Raw genomic sequence first — 19,903 nt, 5'->3', positions numbered from 1 at the left:
GGGGTCCTGTGCCATGTTGTGGTGTGGGAGCTCATCCAGCAGCTCCAGGTTCATGCCCAGCTGCTCCAAAACCTCAAACCAGTTGCCAGCAAGCTTGAGGAGACACTCTAGGGGACCAGGGACACCCCTCCTGCTACCTCCACAGGGGATTTCTCTTTCCCTCCCAGTCCAGCAAGTAGACAGGTCTCTAGCTGCCTCACCTCTATTGTGCCCTCTTTTTGATTTAAAGGTGGCTGTTTTCTTGACCAATGTGGTCCTCAAAAATAAGATCCCCAAAGATATCTCCAGGGGCGCTCTAGGAGCAAAGCCCCCCCAAGATGGGTAAGGACAGAATGACCTCTCAGCAGCCAGGACAGTGCATGCAAGAATTGTTCCTGCAGAAGAGAAATAATGGCTCAGGCTGAGCTAGCAATTTTCTAGAAAAAAAGAAACTTATTTGGGAAAAAGACAATTTTATAGAGACTGAGCCTGTTCATAAATTCAAGTCAAATTTAGAGATTACTTTCAGCCTCTGGATTCTTCCATCCTCCCCTTTCCCTTCCCCCTTTCCCTCGAATTATTGTTTGCAAAAATTAAAACAAAATGTTTTAGGGCTTTCGTTTGTTTAAAAAAGCAATTTGCATTTTGAAAATTGCCAAAATATAAGCTTTGGGAGGGTGGGGCCTTTTGAAAGGGCAGCATTGTCATTGCTGAATGAAAACCACGGAGAAGGAATGCGTCCTGGGAGACGCAGGGCACGGGGACATGGGGCCTGGGGGACACAGCAGCAGCACAAAGACCACAACCACAGCTCCCACCACACAGCTCCAGCCTCTGCTTCCATTCATGTATCTCCTTTCGCTCTCCCAAATGGAAAATCCTGCCCACCTTGACCTTCTTTGGGTGATTATTTTGACCCAGTCGCTGATTTCAATGCGGAGGAGATTCTGCGGTACTTTCTTCAGCCGGGTCCAAACCGCAGCTTTCCCCTTTCCCACTCCAGCCTTCTCCAAGTTTCTGAACATCTGTGTTTAAACGAGATCTGGTTATTCATATTGGAGCCTGGCTGCTCAGGTAGAGACAGTTTGATGAGGCCCTGTACATCTGTGTGCCATAAAGCAAGCGAACAAAAGGCTTGTGAGGTCCTTGGCAAGAGGAGAGAAAGAGGAGAGCAGGAGACAGCAGCACTGAGCTTAGCTGAGCAACTGCAGCAAAACTCTTTCATCAGAGAGGCCTCAGCACCTGGCCTATGTTTTTTGCTCATAGCTGGGTCTGCAGCCCGTGCAGGGGTGTCTTCTCCCCCAGGTGAAAAGCAGAGCGAGGGGAGCGTAGGTGATGCCAAGACCGGGAGGTGATTTTTACTACAGCTGGCAAAGGCATTCATAGAAAGAAAAGATGGGTTGCTAAAGAGCCACTTAGTGTGGCAGGGAAATTCCAACCAAGAAGCAGTGGCGGAAAATTAAAGCCAGGCCAAGTCGTGTTAGGGACAAGGCAAAACTCTTTAGCGCAGCGGGGGATTAACCTCGGGTGAGGGAAGGCGGGAGCCGCCTGTCCTGAGTGCCTCTGTCCAGGGAAGTGTGGCTGGGTGAGCCACAGGCCCTGCCCACCATGGGCAGCATGGGGAGCACCCAGAGACTGTGCACAGGTTGGGAGATGGGATCCAAGAGCGTCACGACCAGCACTCAGCACCTCCGCGTGATGGATCCCATCCCAGCGAGTCCCAGCAAGGACTTTCTGATGCCTGGATGGGTCATTTACTGCATTGCCCTAATTCCTCTGTCCCTCTGTTATTGCCAGGAGAAAATAGGATGGCTATTTTCCTTCAGTCAGACCAAATCTCTCCCACTGGGCATCGACAAACATATCAGGCTGCAGCCCTGGCTGGTGGCCAGGGGTGCACAGCACTGGCCACTCAGGACCCAGGCACTCATGGTGAACACAGGAGACAGTAATTTCAATTAAAAGAACTCTCCCTGTGTCAGTTTGGCCACTTCTGTTGGCAGAAACAGGTGGATCAGGAGGGGGTGGATGATAGCATTGCAGCCGTGTGCATGGGGTTAGGAGGCAATCAGTGTCCAGGGGTGTCCTCTGTGCCTTGGGAATGCAGGTGGAAGGAGGAGACAGAACCAAGGTTGAGCTGATGGAACCAAAAAAAGCTGAGAAGTCAAGAAAGGGGGTGGCTGTCGCTCCCTGGCTGCTTGTGGTGCTTGTGGGAAGCTCGCAGGGAGGTCATGTTGCTCATGGACATGGGCTGGACTAGCCCAAACCTTCTCCCAGCTCATTCACTTCCTCCTTGGAGGGTTTATACCCCAAGGCATCCACAATACTTAGGTTGTTGAGTCTGGGTGAGGACACGGATGGCTGTTTTGGGGAGCTCCTTGCAGCATTGTGAGGTTCAGCTTCTTCTCTTCTTCAGACACTGGATTTTCCCATCCCTGGAAGATCAATGTAAAATTGATCCCAGGAGCAGAACTGTGAGCTGTTCTGCACACTCCACTTATTCCTCCACATTCCTGTGCAGCTCTGCTCTGGTGGGACCAGCAGAAATATTAGCAAAGAACTTGAGAAAATCCCAAGAGTCCTGTTTTCCTGGCTCTGCAAAAACATTTCTGCTTATCAAGCAACCCAAAGAAATGCTAAGATTTTCAGACACTCTTGGTGTGGGCTCAGCTTTGAATTTTAAAAAGGGATTTGCCAATGCAATCTTGCAAAATACTCGAGTGCCAAGTCCAGCTCTCCTAAAATACAAGTTTTAGGAGGAGGTGAGCTTTCACTCTCTGGGGAAAACATGCATTTCTGACAGAGTCAAGGAAGAACTAAGTCTTTTGTGAGGCCATGCCACCCCCTGGAGAAATGTCTCCTCTTGTTAATCAACAGGGACTAAATCCTGTGGTTTGTAGCACCAAAGGCAGAGCTGCTCAGGAGCCTCAAGGCTTTGAAGGATGGAGATGTGCCTGTATAGTCATAGGCTGCAGCAGGGATGACCAACCCTCAGACTGAGGGATTTAAATCTCTTTTTTCCTCTGCTTGAGCTGAGTCCTGAGGCTGTGTCATTGATACAGGTGTTGCCTTGGGATTTAGCCAAGAGATCATCCTTCATGTCACAGCCCTTGTTTATGCCTGGGGAGAGGTTCTGCCTTCAGTGAAGCCCTTGGCCCTAGACCTTTCTGAACGCCCAGAAAAAGGGTTTAATCTCAGCATCTTGGTTCACCACTGTAAAACAAGGATTTTACTCTCTGTAAAACAAGGTTTGGGACTTTAAAAACTTCACCTCCTTCCCAAAAGCTCAACTCGTGTGTTCTGCAGGGCAAGAATCATCTCTAACCCCCTGTTTTTACTGCATGTGGTGGAGCCATCGTGGTGGCTGGGGCTGCTCAGCACGTGCGAGACGAGGAGGAACCAGAGCCGAGCAGCTGCTACAGCAAGGCACAGCATGCTGCTCTTCCTGAGGTTTAGATGGGAGGGGAAAAGCCTCCAAAGAGGGCACAGAAAGCGCCTGGTGCGTGCTCCTGTGCTTCTTTCAGCTGCAAACAGGCTGTTAAAGCGCAGCATCAGCACATGTGCCTGTGGGACTGGGCAGATCTGAACAGCAGCGATTCCCTCGGGATGCAGGAGCGGTGTCTCCGGCCTCCTTGATGGTCGTCTCCCGTTTCAGGAGCTGACAAATGCACCCACAGGCTGCTGGGCTCCTCTGAAGGAGGAGGCAAACCGCGGTTCAAAGTCGTGGCCCCGCTCGGTGTCAGGAATCTCACTCCCTCACGGCCGGCAAACCACTCCGGGGCCGCTCCTGTCACCATCAGCACGTTGATGGCTGCTGCTCCTGCTCTGCCAGCGTTTGCTGGGGACCCGAGGTTTGGCCTCACCATGCCAGCTGCAGGAATTCCGGTTGCAGGGCATGGAGAGAGCAGGCTCCGTCCCACTGGTTGGATGGGGAGGGAGGATTTGGCTCTCCCCTTTCCTTTCACGTCGTGTGTCAGCTGGGGATTGTTCCCGATGAATAATGCGGAACTGCACTGCAATTTTCGGGGTTGAAATTTGATAATTAGGCAAATATAGCATGCCTTTGTGCTGGGCAAGCACCATAAGGTAAACAGGAAGGAACGAGGGATTAAGATGTCTCTGCTCTAAAGGAAGGTGACAAGCCCAGAGCCGTGACACCTTCGTGCCGAGCCGAGAGGCCTAGCTGTGGGCTGGCATGGCACAGCTGCATTGTTCAGGGGTGAAGAGCAAATAAAAGCAACGGGAAAAGAAAACAAGCTATAAAATTCTCAGCAAAGCACAGAGCCCCAGCAACTGCCTCTTGATGTCCCCGTGACAGCTCAGGGGAGAGGCAGGCGAGGGGTCGGGCTTTTGAAGTCCTGAAGTTGTCCTTCGCGAAGGCCCCCTGTTAAAATAGTGCCTGTGTTGACATTAGGCTGCATATGGTGGAGGAATTGGACATCTCAGTCACAGCACATGCAATCAAAGCACTGGGGGGACTTCTTGGTATTTGGCTAACGGGGTGTCAGGCTGCCCCTGCCCCGGGCAGGATGGGGGATGCGGAGGCAGAGGTGAGGTTTATCAGCATACTCAAGGCTGCTGGTGAGTAACAGAGCCTGTGGTAAGGAAAGACGAGGAAGAAACTAGCTAGGAAGGTCTTGAAATGGTATTTGGGGCTCAAACATACATGTGTGTCAGAACTGGTAAGAGTAGGAACACTGGGAAGGTTGGGGTTGGGCAGGTGGTGATGGAAACCCTTTCCTGCAGGGGTGGGCAGAGGAGATTCCTGAGGTACTGGAAAGGAGGGAGTTCACAGCAGTTTGGGGGCCTTTGTACTGAGCAGGAGCACAATACAAAGTGAGAGTGGATGAGAAGGGAGAGAGCGTGGGACAAAGTGCTTGTGACAAAGCTGGAGGAGCAGTGGTGGGGGGCGTGCTCTGTTCCCTGCATGGATGGGTTCCCTGTCCTCACAGCCCTGCCTGCACCCAGATTCTAATCCACATTAAGAGCAGGGAGAGGCAAAGGCACATTTGCTGCAAGTCAGGATAGTGAAATGAGGTCTTGGTGACCTCGGCTTCCCCTCCAGAAAGCTGGACTTACCACGTAGGCTCGGTCAGGAAGGGATGTGGGTTAGCAGCTGCCACCAAAGCATCCCACCCTGTGACCCCCCGCTCTGACAGGGCACTCTGGGTGCCCAGCCCTGCTCACACGGGCTCCCCCCGGGTTTGGCACCTCCGTGGCCGGGCACAAACGGTGACGATGTCCCCTCTTTGTCTCTCTCAGCCTGCAACTGCAACCTGCACGCCCGGCGCTGCCGCTTCAACATGGAGCTGTACAAGCTGTCGGGGCGCAAGAGCGGCGGCGTCTGCCTCAACTGCCGGCACAACACGGCGGGGAGGCACTGCCACTACTGCAAGGAGGGCTTCTACCGAGACCTCAGCAAGCCCATCTCCCACCGCAAGGCCTGCAAAGGTACCGGGGTCGGGCGGGGGATGGCCGGGACCCCGCAGCTCATTCCCCTCCAGCCCCTTCCCGCAGCTCCTGTTCCGCGGGAGCCAACCTCCCGCTGCTCCTCCCTCCCCCAAACCAATTTGAAGTGGCTTTTCTTGCCGTTTCAAATTGCTTTTCTTGCCCCCACGTTCCCTGACATCACCCCTCCCTGGTCTCCTCCTCGTGAGGACGAGGCCACCGAAATACAAGTCCTCACTGCCGAGGATGACTTGAAATTACTCCAGTGCTTCACTGCAGTGAATTATCACGTGCTTCATCTGCTGACCTGCTCATCACACATGTAAAGTGCACAGAATCCCAGGTATGGGGTCAGATGTAGCATGTGTAGATCAGCCTCCCCCGAATACCCATCTCCAGCTCCCCCACTCCCCCCTCGCCCCGGCGCTGCTGGGGCACAGGCAGCACTTAACCCACGCACAGAACATGTCACTCCTCCGGACGAGGAGGGAGCAGTGAAAAGGGAAACGGGTTTATTTTGGGCTCAGAGGTTTTTTTTGAGGTTCCCTCGTGTGGACGTGGAGGCGAGCTGGGCTTCAGCTGGGGCGGGAGCAGCAAGAGGAGCAAATCCTGCAAATGAACCTTTCCCACTCTCAGCTGGGGGAGATGTAAATCCTGGACCTGAGGAGCAGCGAAAGGAATCGAGCAAACGTTCAAAAGCTGGACTAGAAAATGCTGGGGTTTCCCACAGAAATCTTCATCTCTTTTCTCTCTGAAGACTCATTTCAATAAGAAACGAAAAGCTTTTTGGCCTCAGCTGGGTATTTTTGGCTGGAAAGTTTTGAGTCTTCAGCATTTTAATTTTTAATGAAAATGCTGCTGCTTTTTTTTTTTCTTTCCCCACTGAAAACAGACACTTTTTGCCAAAACAGAAAAAGAAACCACTTCTTCAGACAGTCCTGTTCCTCCCTTTTCACCTTGTAAAAACTATTCCAACGAGATATTTTCGACCCACCCTGCACTGAACTCCTAACCAGCTCCAGCTGATGTGTGGGCTGCTGGGAACCCCATCCGTGGGCCTGGGGGGGGAAAGGAGCTGCCATTTCAGGTTGCAAGGAGCCAAAAGGGATGGGTGTTGAGGGGCTGAGCCACTTCCATGCCAGCCCCAACACCCAGGATCCCAGAGGGACCCCAGCTCTGGCAGGGAGCTGCATGTTAGGAATGGAAATGCCTTGTCCTCCCATCCTGAGGGGATCCGTGTCAGAATAAAGTCAATATTTCTGCCTTCCCAGCCAGGTCACTAATGAAATAAGAGTGAAATAGCAGTGAAATAATGTTAGATTGGGCCTGTCAAAGGGAAATGGTGAAGGCATGGACACTCCTTGAGGGGTGCATGTGGGCATCCATCACCCTCCATCATCAGCACTGCTGCTGTCCAGAGCCTGATGCCTGTTTACCTTCCTTCTCCCCAGAAAGGGTTTCGGGCTGCCCCCCTGGGAAAAATTCTTGCCCTCCCCAAGCACAGTAAACTCCCTCCCAGGGCTGTGGTTTCTGCCTCCCCAGCATGGGGACTCCTGGACATGTGGTGTGATTTGGAAGAGAGGAGGGTTCTTTGTCAGCCATGGGCTCACTGTGCATCCATAGGGATTCCAGTCCTCTGGGATCAGCACAGGGAGCATGGAGCAGGGAGGGAAAGCTTGGCTGGAGGGTAGGATGGATCCCATCCCCTCCTTTTCCATCCTGGGAAAAGGCAGTCTGTGTTGGCAGTGATGTTCATGCTTAACCCTCTCTTGACTGACCCTGGCACTTCCCAGGACTGTCCTCATTCCTGCTTTTCCCAGCTCTCCTCCCTGGCCAGGCAGCCTGTTCCCCCTGTCCTGCCCATCCCTCCTTGCTGTTCCCTGGCCCTTCCCTCTGCTCACCTCTCCGTGGCTGACAGCACAGTGCTCCTACCCAAAAACACAGCCGGGTGGTACCTGCAGGTGGGAAACCTCAGAGCTGCCTCAGTGCCCCCAGGAGAACACCAGGAATTCAGGCACTGGCCTCCATGAGGCCCTCCACAAGCATTTTAGGCTGAATTTCCCAGTTGCTGGGTCATTCACTCTATTAAATGCTCTTTGCAATTGTCCTTTTCTCACCCTCTGCCTTCTGCACTTGAAATTGGAAGTGGCCAAATTTAAATACTACTCCAGCCACCCATGGTTTGTAACAGATAAAAAGCTATGTGATAACTGTGCTGAGCAGCTCCCACCTTGCAGCCTATGAGCAGGATTTTACAGTGCTTGCTGGGTTATTGTTGGTGTAATCCACTGTCCTGTACACAAGCAGCAAAATGGAGTTTCCTACAGCACAGGCATTCCTTTGAAAACTCGATTTCCTGGGCTCTGTTCATGGCACAGCGGAGGTTTTTATTCCCTCTGTTTTTCTTTCCCAGTTCAGGGCTTTTTCTGAAATAACTGTTGAAAACAGGCGTGTTTAAAAACCAACCTTATCATCTATCAGCTTCAGCCATCTCACCATTGAGAACATTCTTGATCTCACCGAACCATCTGACAATGGGCAACCCTCTCCCAGAGCCTCATCTCGACCAAATGTGTTTCAAATTGAGGAATTAACCATTCTGAAGCATCTGCCATCTCCCTCACCACTACCTGCTGTTTGCTCTCACCCAGCAGACTGTTTTCTCCGTAAGAGTTGAATCTTTCAGCCATCACATCGCTCCGATTGTGTTCCACAGTGTAACAAATTTAAATAAATGCATTTAACAGAGCCCTGGTGCCTTGGGAGCTGCCCATGGCACACTCACCTACCCTGGCAAGTGTGTGAGCTCACAGCAAACACCCCACGAAAGAGCTGCCAAGGAGATTTTTGTATTAATTCAACTCCTTCACTCACATTCCTCATCTCCCACTCCATCCTCTACAAGAGGTTATGTAGCTCAACTCGTAATACACCTAACCTTAGAAAATTAGAGGGGAGTTCTTCTCAGTGGTTGGTTGGCTATTTATGCAAAAATACAACGTTGCAGAAATGTTTGCAGAAAGTCCACTTAATTTTAACTAGGAGAAAAAGAGAAACCCACAAACTTTTGCACGTGTTTGTAGGGCGCAGTGTGAGGCTCAGGCAGCAAAAGGTGAGCAGAAAGCAGAGCTGGGCAACATCCTCCTGCCCATCACAGGGCTATTTGGCTTTCTAATAGCCAAACCTATAATACTGTTAAATTACAGGTTTTTTGTAATGATCTGAAGTTGTCTGAGCAGCACAGATGAAGGCAAAAGAAGCTTTTGGGGCTTTAAGGCTGACTTTTCCCCGCTGGTTAGCAGCGATGCAGCTGTGCCATGTAATTCCCCTCTGCGTTTGCTCCCAGTGGTTTTCTTGCAAAAATGATAAAAGCAAAGAATTTGTCAGTGCCCAGAGATGCCCTTGTCACAGAGCCACAAAGGCAGGGCACGGCACGGAGCCTGCAAACCACATGCAAAGGAATTGATGACAGATGGAGCAGGGATATTGCATGAAGTGGCAATGCTGGGTGTGTGCCAGAGCCTGCCAGGCTGGGGCTGGGGCTGGGGCTGGGGCTGGGGCTGGAGGAGTGTGGCTGCTGTGGGTGGGTGGTCAGGCAAACCCAGGGACAGCAGTTTCTCAAGCCAGGGCTCGGGTTCCCCCGGTGTTTTGAGGTCAGACCCCACAGCTGATCTCTGTGTGGCCCCAGCTGGGGACTCTGTGGCTGGAGGAGTCTCGTGGTCCTGCTGTTCCTCCCCTGGGGGGATGGATGGGCTCATCCCAGAGGGTGAGGGGGCAAGAATGCCCTTTGCCCTGGACACATCAAACCCCTGGTGTTGCACACACCCTTTAGGTATGGGGGCTGTCCAGGGAAGCAACAAAACTCCAATATAAGAAATTCTGCACCTTCGTCTTTTAAGATAGACAAGGGTGAATTGTTCCTTTTCTCACCGGTGTTTGAGAAAGCACAAAGAGTTCCCAACACACCAAAGCCCTACTTCCAGTTCCTTCTGCTTTCCCTCGGCTCCAAATGATGCTGCAAGTGAAATTCCACATCTGGGTCCTGCAAACCTTCCTCCTCCCCGCTCTGTCGTGGGCCGCTGTAAATCAGGGCCCTGGTGTTATTTCTTTTGATTAAATTCCCTCCTGATATTTGCCAGATTATTGGCACTAATGTAATTCTATTGGAGCAGAGAGTCTGCAGGATTTTATAGCCCGGCTGTAAAACAGCCCTGCGCTTGGGGGAGAGGCTTTGCACACTTTTTGATGAAAAGATGACAAATGATACACATTATGAATGTACTTGTGCTGAGGTTGCCAGTGTAAACCCCTTGTGGAGGGGCAGGATTTGGCACCTGGAGAGGTCACATTCATTAGGAATCCGTGTTTTGGTAAAAAATGGGATTGTCTGATTCCCTGGTGCTGTCACAGCTCCATGCCTGTGCAGAGCCTGGCAGGTTTTCCATCTGCATTGAAGTATTCAATGGCTTGTTCAAAACCCAAAAGGCACTCCCAGCCTACCTGCCCATCCTGGCTTGTACCCACAAAGGGTCAAGCCTTCGACATTTTCATTTTGGAGGCGGTTGGGTTGAAGCAGAGGGAGGGTGAGTGCCATCCCATGGGCTCAGCCTCTGGTCCTTGACTTCATGGGGGCAGGTACAAATTTTCTTCCCACCCAGCTGCAGGCTCTGAGTCGGGGGGGGACTAACACAGCCTAACCCCTTTGGCTCCCGGTGCTGCCTGGAGAGGAGAGCAGAGCCTCTGGTGACAGGGACAGTGGGACGAGTCCCTGCCTCTCTCCACTGACTATAGAGGGAGCTGCGTGACCAGCTTAATGCTGAGAGCTCATTCCCACGAGGCTGAAGCCTGGGGAGATGGGACCTGTCCTTGCTGACCAGAGCCCCGCTGGGCAGTTGGGGTGCAGAGGGCAGTGGGGATAAACCCCCCCTCAGACAGCAGAGTGTGAGAACAGGCTCGCTACCATCCGTGTGCTGGTGCCCCACTGGTGCCCCACTGGTGTCCCACGGGCCATGTCCCAGTGCAGGACAGCGAGATCAGCCTGCCCATGGTTTCAGTCGTGGTCAGCACCCCTGCCATCATGGTCCCCAACCCACACCCAGGTGGAGGGTAGGCCAACTCACAGCTGACACATCCCAGATGTAGGGATGGTCTGGCTGGATCCCCCCACACCAGGGCTCCAGGGACAGCAGGGCCACCAGTGGTGGCTCCTGACAGGGTTCTGTCCCCAGCCTTTCCTTGTCTGCAGTGAGTACCTGCTCCCCAGGCACCCTCCCATCACTGCAGGGAGCCCATCCACACAGGAGATCTGCCCTTAGTGTCCACCTCAGGCAAGGGTGAAGTGCAACCTAAGAGAGATGTTCCTCTCTCCAGAGCAGCCTCATTTTGATGCCCTTCTCTAGTCCAACTCAGTTGTTTCAAGGCAAAGTCCAAGGCAATAGTTTCTAGGAATTCACACCAGCCAGTTGTCCTTGATTATCAAACTTCCTTCCCTTCCTTTTCTCTTTTTTTCTTCCTCTTTGGAGACCAGCTGGAGCTACTGTTCAGAGGAGAGATGAGCCAACTCGTAGTGCTGGTAGGGCTTGGGTCAAGTTCTTGTGTCAGGGCTTGGTCATCTCTGAGAAATCACATTACTGGAGGAAGTCCAAATTCCAAAGCATCCATCTGCCAAGCACAGACTTTCATTTCTCCACAGGACATGCCCTTCCACTGCCACCAGAACAGTTTTCTAGCTGCATTTCCATACTGCATCTGTTAGTGGCTGTGCCTTAGTCACCCCCTTCCCCAAGGCCCCATAAGTCTTTACATCGATATTACTCCAAGTGCCAAGAGCTGATTTATGGTTTCTACATCTAAAACTTGTCATCAGCAGCCCCCAGGCACACACAAATCAGCTGGAGAAGGTTTATGGAAGTGCAGCTCTAAGCTGTCTGTGCTTATGGGTTGCTATGGGGGGGGTGTCCAGGGGCAGCTCAGGAGCTCGAGTGCCACCACCACCGAGTGCCACCTCCTCTGTGGCACCCCCAGGACCCAGGGTAGACCTGCACCATTCACCAGCTTGGGCTGGAAGGGTCCCAGAGCAAAAAAGGGACATCAGTATTACAGAAACTCCTAAACTGTTTTGCATTTGTAGTGTGAAAACATGGAGAAGGAGTGGGGGTTTTTTTTGTCTTTTTCAAATGAATACTCAAGCTCAACACAAGGCATCTACCTGGCCCTTCCAGCTTTTAAAAATCCATAATTTTGATGATGTATGGTTCTCCACTTCAGCACAAATTCGGTGGGATGAAGATAAAATCCTGCTTTTGAGTCTTCCCTGAAATTCATCACTGACTTTTTCCTCTCTCTGGCTTCCAGTCAGGGCCACCTCCCCCAACACAGCAAAGTTTAAATAGATATTTGCTTTCAGTGGAATATATTTTAGACAGTCCAGGATTGAAACCTGGGTGCTTGGAGAGAGCAGAGAGGACCTCAGACCTTCCTCCTAGCTCCAGGGGCTGGCAGAGCACGAGTGAGGAGGCTCTGCCACCCATATCCCAGATGAAATGCATGTACTGGGAGTCTCTGCTCTGCTGCAGTCTCTGGAAAAAGAAGAGTGAGGGTTTTGTCTGTTTGCCTGCTGAGAAGGTCAGAGCAAAATCACCTCTATGCCAGCCAGGACTCCTGGGACTGCTCTGGGCAGGCACTGTGCACCCTGAAGGAGGAGACTGGTGCTTATCTGGGCCCTGGTTCTCCTCCAAAGAACCACAGCGGTACTTCCAGAGCCCTTTTCAGCAGAGCTCCCCTCTCTCCCAGGAGTCTTTTGGACTTGGCTGAGTTGGTACAACTCCCTTGCATTTAAAGGTAAATTTGAAACAAACCTGGTTTGGGGAAGGGGAGGTGAGGAAGGGACTTTTGGCATCTTCAGATGGGCTGGGAAGACACCAGGACATAACCAGACACCGGAGTGGGGCCCTAGTGTCTCCATTGCCAGCCCAGCCTGGAGCAGCTGCTCCCGTGGGAGATGCACTCAGGGCCCCAGCAGGTTCTGTGTCACAGCCCAGGGAATGCTCCTTGAAACCAGGACCCCAAACACCACCCCCCAGGAGAGGGACACCCCCAGGTGTCCACCTCCCATCCACCTCCACCTCTACCACAGACCTGGGTCACTTTTAGTACAGGAGGGAGGAACAGCCCAGGGAAGGGATGAGCTGAAAAAAGGGAAAGAGGAAAGGGTAAAAGCCGTGGCAGAACCTGCCAGCACTGTGTGGGGCTTGCAGAGTTCAGGAAAAGACACTCTGCTGACTCCAGGGAACCAAAAGGTGCGATGAGGAGGATGGAGAATGGAGGAGGCTCCTCCAGAAACCCCCAGAAGGACCTTGAGTCTCCATTGCAGCCTGGAAACCAACCCCCAGCACCTTCAGAGGGGGGATACAGCTGAGTCCCAAATCCATGTTAGACATTGGGATGATCCAGCTTAATCAGAAAATGTAGATAGTTGATTCCCTGACAAGAGCTAGCTCTGCATTCCTGAAAAATCACATCCTGGCAGTGCTGGTGCCCAAGAGGAGTTTTATTGGCTAAACTGGGGGCCAACCACCTTCAAAACTGTGGCTTGGGTTTGGTTTTCCAGCAGAGATACATCCAGAAGCAATCCTGGAGGGCAGGTTTGGACTGTGGTTTTTCAGAAGTGGTGGCATGTGACACAATAGAGGGGAATTTGCACCCTAATTAAGAAATAAAACCAGACTAAACCCCAGTTCTCCATGAAAAGTCTCAGACTATGAACAAAAGTTGCTAAATTCACTTGCATAGCCTGACCTCTGCATATCTCCAAGACAGAGGAAAGACAAGGAGTAATTTGCCTTCCCCATAAGTGTTTTCAAACTGTTGAGATAATTTCCTGTTTCAGACCAGTTCTCCAGAGTGGAAAGTCCTCCAGGCTCTCAGATCCTGAGGATTAAACCAAAGCTCTGTCCTGCTCATCCACGCACACACTCTGCTTTTCAGCATATTTAAACGAAAAGGCTTTTTTTTCTGGTAGAAAAGGATTTATTTTCCACTTAAACACAGGCTTCTTGGAGCATCACGAATCAGTGACTGGGATTTGTGCCCTGAGAGCTCTCACTACAATTTTCCCCTGCATGTGGGGCGTTGGGGGCTCTCCCCACTGTGGATACTTTAGTGTCCCATAAAGGCTATGCACACTGAAGGGATCCCCCTCTACAGAGCTTTTCCTGGAGTTTCTCTCTCATCTCCTCCACTGCCTTTTTTCCTGAGGCTTGTGGCAACTTTGTTATCTCTGAAATTATTGCTCCACTGCCAGATTTGATCGAAATATTGTTAGTGGGAGAATGCACTTGTAGGAACATCATTTCCTCAGGAGCCAGGCTAAACACGCATCAGGAAGAGAAAAACTTTGCCTTTTTTTCCCCCCCTTCAAAATTAGTATTTTCCAACACACTCTTTCTCCTGGATTGTCTCCCACGAAAGCAGGATGAGCCGTATTTTGCTTTAGAGTCATGTGCCCCACTAAGCTGCTCTTTGCCTTGGCCAGAGATTGCCCTGCAGGTCTTAGACCAGACTTGACATCTTTTGGTGGGAGAAACAAAAGGGATAACATCCTCCATGGCAAAACCCAAGTCCTGCCAGCAAAGCAGGGAGAAGCAAGCCCCGATGCTTCATCCCGGGGTGTCCCAGCATCCCTGGCTGAGAATCACCCAAAAGACGGAGCTCCCAGACGATGGGGGAATTCCTAGCAACTCCTTTAACAAGGGAATTTTCCAGCATTTTGGAAAGTGCTGCCATAATTGTCTTATTGTCTGTATCTCTAATGCCTGCCCATAGCGCGCCTGCCCAAAAAGTGGATTTATTGCCGTGGTTCAAAGCCCCCTCCGGATTAGCGGCGACTCCTGCTCAGTGGAGGCTTTGTGGGCCCGTCTGTTCCCTGTTATGGAGAAGACAAAGACAAGGTCTAATCTGTGAAATTTGGCCCAAACTGCAGGGCGCCAGAGCCCTTGGCTTGCCCGAGTGCCAGCTCAGGAGGAAGAAATGGGAGAGCCCTGAGAAGCGGCCGGGAGGAGGGGACACTGGGAAACACCAAGAGATTATTTGGCTTTGCCCGATAAAAGGAGGAATTCATGTTCTGCTGGCAAGAAACCTTTAAATCTCCAAGAGAATGTGCTGAGGGACATTGTGCATGAACATGATCCTTTGGAGAGCTAAATCCAGTCCACAGTATCGCAGACAAGCCGACGATCTCCTTGCAAAGCTGTTAATGGTTAATATTTAAAGTCATTATTAGTATTCAGGGTTAACACAGAGGCATTTCAACCTCTGCTTCTGGTTAAGCAAACCAGCTGGGGCCAGACTGGGTGGGTGCACAGTAAATACCACAGTTTCTCTTCCCCATGACATAAATCTGTGGGATTTGCAGGACGTGCTGCCCGTGGTGGAGATGCTGTGCCAGTGGCTGTGGTCTCACCCATCCCCACAGGGTGCTGTCCTCACAGCCAGCAGCACTCAGGTGCACGGAGATCAGACCAAGCTTTCCTCCTCCGTGGACAAATAACTGGGATAGTCTCCAGAGGAAGGAGAGCTGCTTGTTTTGAATCGATTCCCCAAAGACAGGAGCCAAAGCAAATCTCCTAAAATAGCCTCCCCAGGTCAGGACTTTGTGACAGCTTCAAGGGGTCATCTCTGGGATGGATTCTGGATACAATGGGAGCGCTGGACCCACCCAAAGAGTTCTCACACCTTGCATTCCCTGGGCAGATACGACCAGAGGAACCAGGATCTCAGCATCTGAGTTATTAGAGACAGTGGAGCAGGAAAAAAATGACTCTACAACAACGAAAAAAGCTCATTTAAGTAATAATATTGAAACCACACCTTTAAATACAAAAGCATAAGGCTGAGATATAGTTACTGCATCAGGTTGTGTTAGTGAGGCAACAGGAAAATTAAAGTTGGGTCAATCAACATTTTGATGTTTAAAATACTGCTGGAATCAAAGAGAAGGAGTTTGAAAGAAATCTGGGTTTGGTTTTTTTTTTTTTTTTTTCCCAGCAGAAATTTTCTGTGGCCACATTTTTCACTCCCATTGAAGCTTTCAGAGGAGAGAAGGAAAGCAACCAAAGGGAAGCAATTTTTGGCCGTGATTCTGGAAAAGCATTCTAAAGCATGGGCAAACAGAAATGTGCACCTAAGGCATCTGGGCTAGAAGAGACTTGAAATCATACTTAAGACTGAATGTGATTTCTCAACAGAGGGACCTTCATCAGTCCCTATTGCAAATTAAGGTGTTTTTTTCCACTCTGATGCATCATTGGGTCACTGCTCAGTGCAGAGGTCACGCTTTGGGAGGTTGGATCTGGGAGCCCTGCGAGGTGTGTGAGCATGGCAGATCCAGTGTGACAAGAGGAAATCTGCACACCTTCTGAAATCCAGCCTTTTTCTCAGTCAAAAAGATTTTTCATCATTCTGAAAGCCTCCCAGAGACACAGCTTCCATGAAAACAGGAAGATGTTAATTCTCCAAAAATGCAGGTCTTTTCAGGTACCTTCTCAATAAAGGTCACACTTGAGGAGAGCTAAGCCTGGAGATTTATCCCTCTGTTTACCTTTCAACACACGTGTGTGGGGGAAGATTAGCAGCTGGGAATACCTCCGACCAAAATTCAGGGCAGGAAAAATATTTACACTTTTGTCATGCTATTTGTCAACCTTCAGCGAGGCAGAGACACCCCGGCAAGCTCAACCACTTTCCCAGGGTGTTTTGCATCCTTCCATGAAAGGCCCTGAAGATTTGCTTGCAGGTATTTTTTCAGTCCCAAACCTCAGGTGAGGCACAGAAATGTGCCCCTGCCCGTGCTTGGGGGGGGGGGGGGGTGATGCTCTGCCTCAGCAGGTTTGTACATATAATAGTGGCTTGTCTTGGAAGCTCCAGACAAAGATATAAAACTCCAAGACAGCCAGTTCTGCAAGAGCTTGGCCCCAGGGGAAATCTCCTCCTAACTGCAGGCAGTTAGTAGCTGGCTTGGAGTGCTTATATCCGTATATATATTAATCCCAGCTAATGTAACTACAGATGTTCTCATTCACAGCCCTATCTAATCCTGTTGGGCCCTTGCCATGGTGTCTCGTAGCTTGAGTTCTACGAGTTAATTACGTGCAGTGCAAAGAAGCATTTCCTTTTATCATTGAAAAAAGGTTGCCTTTTAAAACGCCTTGAATGTCCCTTTGTCCCCGTGTTTTAAGGACCACTGAAGAGGAGCACCTGTCTGACCTTCTCGGCGCTCTGCGTTACTTGGCACCCCTCCACCGTCTCTTGGCAAGGCATTCCTAATCTTTTCCGTCCTCAGATGGGTGCCTCTCCCTGCCTTTCACTGCAGTTCCCCAGCTGAGGACGTGCTATTGATTTCTGTAGTGCCATGATATCACATTCACTGTCACTCTCTACCCCTTTCATAACACAGCTTCCCATCTTGTGGCTCTTCTGAGCTCCGTTGCAATCAGCCAGATGTTTCATTGACTCCCAGATCTTTCCCTGGAGTGGTTGCAGTTAATTGGGACCCTTCAGTGTGTATGAGCCATCCTGTTCCCTCCTTCCAATTATGCAGCCTTCTGTGCACCGGATTTTGGCTGCTAGCCCCTCATCCATTCGGCCAGTTTGGGTCTGTCTCGCAGAAGACCAACACATCTGGACCAGCCAAGTTGCAGGGAGTCACCTAGAAATGCTTTTAGGTCCCTGCTTTCCACTCCACGATTAAGTTACAAGAAAAATCGGCTTTTATGGGCAGAGGCACCCCAGCGCTACTTAAAACCTCACCATAGATTCCTGCTCCTTGTTTCCTCCTCCACAGCCTCGTTTTCAAGCAGCAAATAATTTTGTTTTCCCCTAGAAATTCCTGATAATTTCTGCCAGGAAAAAAAAGATATTTCTTTAAGATTTTCTGAAAGAACCAAATCCTGATGGTTATTTCCTTCCCCCAGTGCTCTGTGGACCAACACAGACCTCCTGTTTCCTTGCACCAACATAATTCCTCTTTGCTCCTCTCTCATCTCACTGCACCCTTGCACCCTCCTCTGTGGGGTGATCCTTTCAAGCAAGGCATGAGGATACAGTAGAAAAATCACCTGTTATCCCCCTTATTATCCCCAACCATGTCCCAGACACCCTCCTTTCCTGATCAGTGAGGTTCTCTCAGCCCTGGGGCCCCAAGTGCAGGGCACTCTGACCCTCTGCATCGTGGTGGGTGACAGATAGATAGATCCTTGCACTCAGGGAAGTTCAGGCCTGAAAAGTTGTTTTGTGAGTTCAAAGGTGCCCATCAGGAAGGGGATGGCCAAGGGCTGTTTGCACCAATCACACCCCCACTGCGACTCTCCTGCAGTCTTTTCCCTATTTGGGGTTACAGCCCAAAGGAATTTGAACTGTACTCGAAAAATCAGCATCAAGCACCGGCAGCCCAGCCACTCCACGGCTGGGGAAGGAGAAGAGCCTGTAATTGCTGGCTGCAAGTGTTTGCACTGGCCAGGGAACTGCAAATTACCTTTAATTGCTCCTAATTGCTGGCGCTGGTTCAGTTTCCCTAGGACAGGGACGGCAGATACACATCTACAGACACTGCCTAGACCACCTCCTGCCTCCCTGCACCACGAGGGCTGAGTTGCTGCTGATTCAGAGAGTTTTCTGGAAGACAGACAAGTCAGACTAGGGTCAGGCTCTGGAGGAGCCAGAGTGCTCTGCCCAGGGCAGTGGTCATGGACACGCAGGGTCCCGTGCCCCGACCAAAAGTTGGGCACTGGTGACACAAAGCACATCCCTACAGCTAGAGGGGATTTACCCCACCGTGTGTCAGCATGAGCTGTCAGAGATCAGCCAGGGCTTTGTCCTGGTGAGGTCCTGGACCACGAGCTGGTGAGTCCCAGCTCCTCCACGACTTGTCTACTCTGCAACCTTGGGCACATCACACGTGCCTGTGGGGACACAGGTGACACTCGTGCTGCAGAGCCCTCCCAGGAGCCCAGACTGGGGAGAGAGGAGACAACCTCAGACAGACTAGGCTGTAAAAATAACCCAGCAGCTCTGGACAAGCTGTGCCGAGGCATTACCTCATGAGGGAAGGAAGCAGCAGCATCACTATTTATTTATGTGGTGTCCAGAAGAGCGCTCTGTGCTCTGCAGCCCGGCCTCCAAGAGCCTGATTCTGTAAATCTTACTCATCACCAAGACTTTTTTTGCTGCTTTTCCAAAACTCTCTCATCCAAGCAGTCCCACTGCAATCGGTGCAATCCGTTCACGAGGGGGAGGATTACTCACAGGATGGGGGTTTGCAGGCCATGCCTGCAACCAGCACGCAGCCCCAGAGGGGACGCCTGAAACATGAGGCATGTTCCTCCCCATCCTCCTGCCCTTTGCCTCTTCTTGTGTAACCCTTCCCTGATTTGCTTATTTTTGTATTAACTCCTGCCTCTCTGCTCTTCAACTCTTTTCTGTCCTGGCTCTTCTGCACTCTTTCACTTAATGTGTTTTTATTTCCTCTCCCCCAGCATTAGCAAAGCCATCCCCTGGGGCTGCAGTGTGCAAGTTTTCCCACCTAAACATCCCTCTGCTCTCTGAACTCATCACCAGCCACACTCATTTCATGTTGAAGTTTATTCAATCAAAATTAAGTCTAGAAGAGCAAATTTTCTGCTGTGGCCAGGTTTGCAAGCAGCTATTTCCCAGGGACAGCTCACAGCAGGGGAGAGAGCAGGACTCTTAACCAAAAAAACCAAATCAGAAGTGTTAGGATAAGAAGAGGAAAGAAGCAAAAGCTTTGTTGGTTTCTTGAAGGTTTTTTTTTCCCCTCCCATGTGAAAAACTATTGGGTTTTGGCAAGGCTTCATCTCTTCCCATCCAAGACTGGTGGAGTCAGGGATGGCAGCAGTTTGCTGGTGCTCTGGGAAGGGCTGCCCAGGGATGGGATATCCCACACAGGGAGAAGGGGAAATCCCAGTGCAAGGAGGCCAGAGGAACTACCCAAACCCTTCTGGGAGGGGGTCAAACTGGGAGCTGCTGGTACAGGGAAGCTGGAGCAGGATCGTGCTGGGGTGGGTTGGAGGGAAGCTCCAGCCAAACATCAAAGCTTGGACACCCAACACAAATGAATGTGGGATGTGATTTGTTGTCCCCAAATGAGGCAGATTTAAGGTGTCTCAGAGCCAGGGGGTTGCCAGACAAACCAAGAATCATTGCAGGGTCCAGATCAAACCCTCATGGGAGTGATATGCCCAGGTTGGAGCATTTGGGGGTGTTTTAAGCCACTGGAGCCCAGGGAGACACTCATACTGGTCCTGACCCACAGACCAGCCCCCTCCAGGTTTTGGGCAGTGGGGCACGTTTCCCCCCAAACCCCCTTTCTAGCAGGCAGCTCCCCTGAGGGGCAGAAGGAGAGCAGGATCAGTGCTCCCCTGGGAGGGATTTGGCTGGCTCCTTCCCGAGGATGCTGCAGAAG

At 51.1% G+C, this 19,903-nt stretch overlaps 1 protein-coding gene across 1 annotated transcript in view; it reads left to right on the top strand.

Annotated features, from left to right (window-relative positions):
* NTN1 (netrin 1) overlaps nt 1-19,903 on the top strand; it is a 96,142-nt gene that overhangs the window by 47,430 nt on the left and 28,809 nt on the right. The window contains exon 2 of the mRNA XM_027896857.1: nt 5,242-5,430. Within this exon, the coding sequence (XP_027752658.1) occupies nt 5,242-5,430 (189 nt within the window). The remainder of the gene's footprint in view (nt 1-5,241; nt 5,431-19,903) is intronic.

The sequence above is a fragment of the Empidonax traillii genome, unplaced genomic scaffold (genome assembly GCF_003031625.1).
Source record: "Empidonax traillii isolate 1590-97213 ecotype Southwest subspecies unplaced genomic scaffold, ASM303162v1 scaffold518:size600044, whole genome shotgun sequence".
Taxonomy (NCBI): domain Eukaryota; kingdom Metazoa; phylum Chordata; class Aves; order Passeriformes; family Tyrannidae; genus Empidonax; species Empidonax traillii.
Note: the sequence above shows the minus strand (reverse complement) of the source record. Positions and strands in the feature narration are given on the sequence as shown.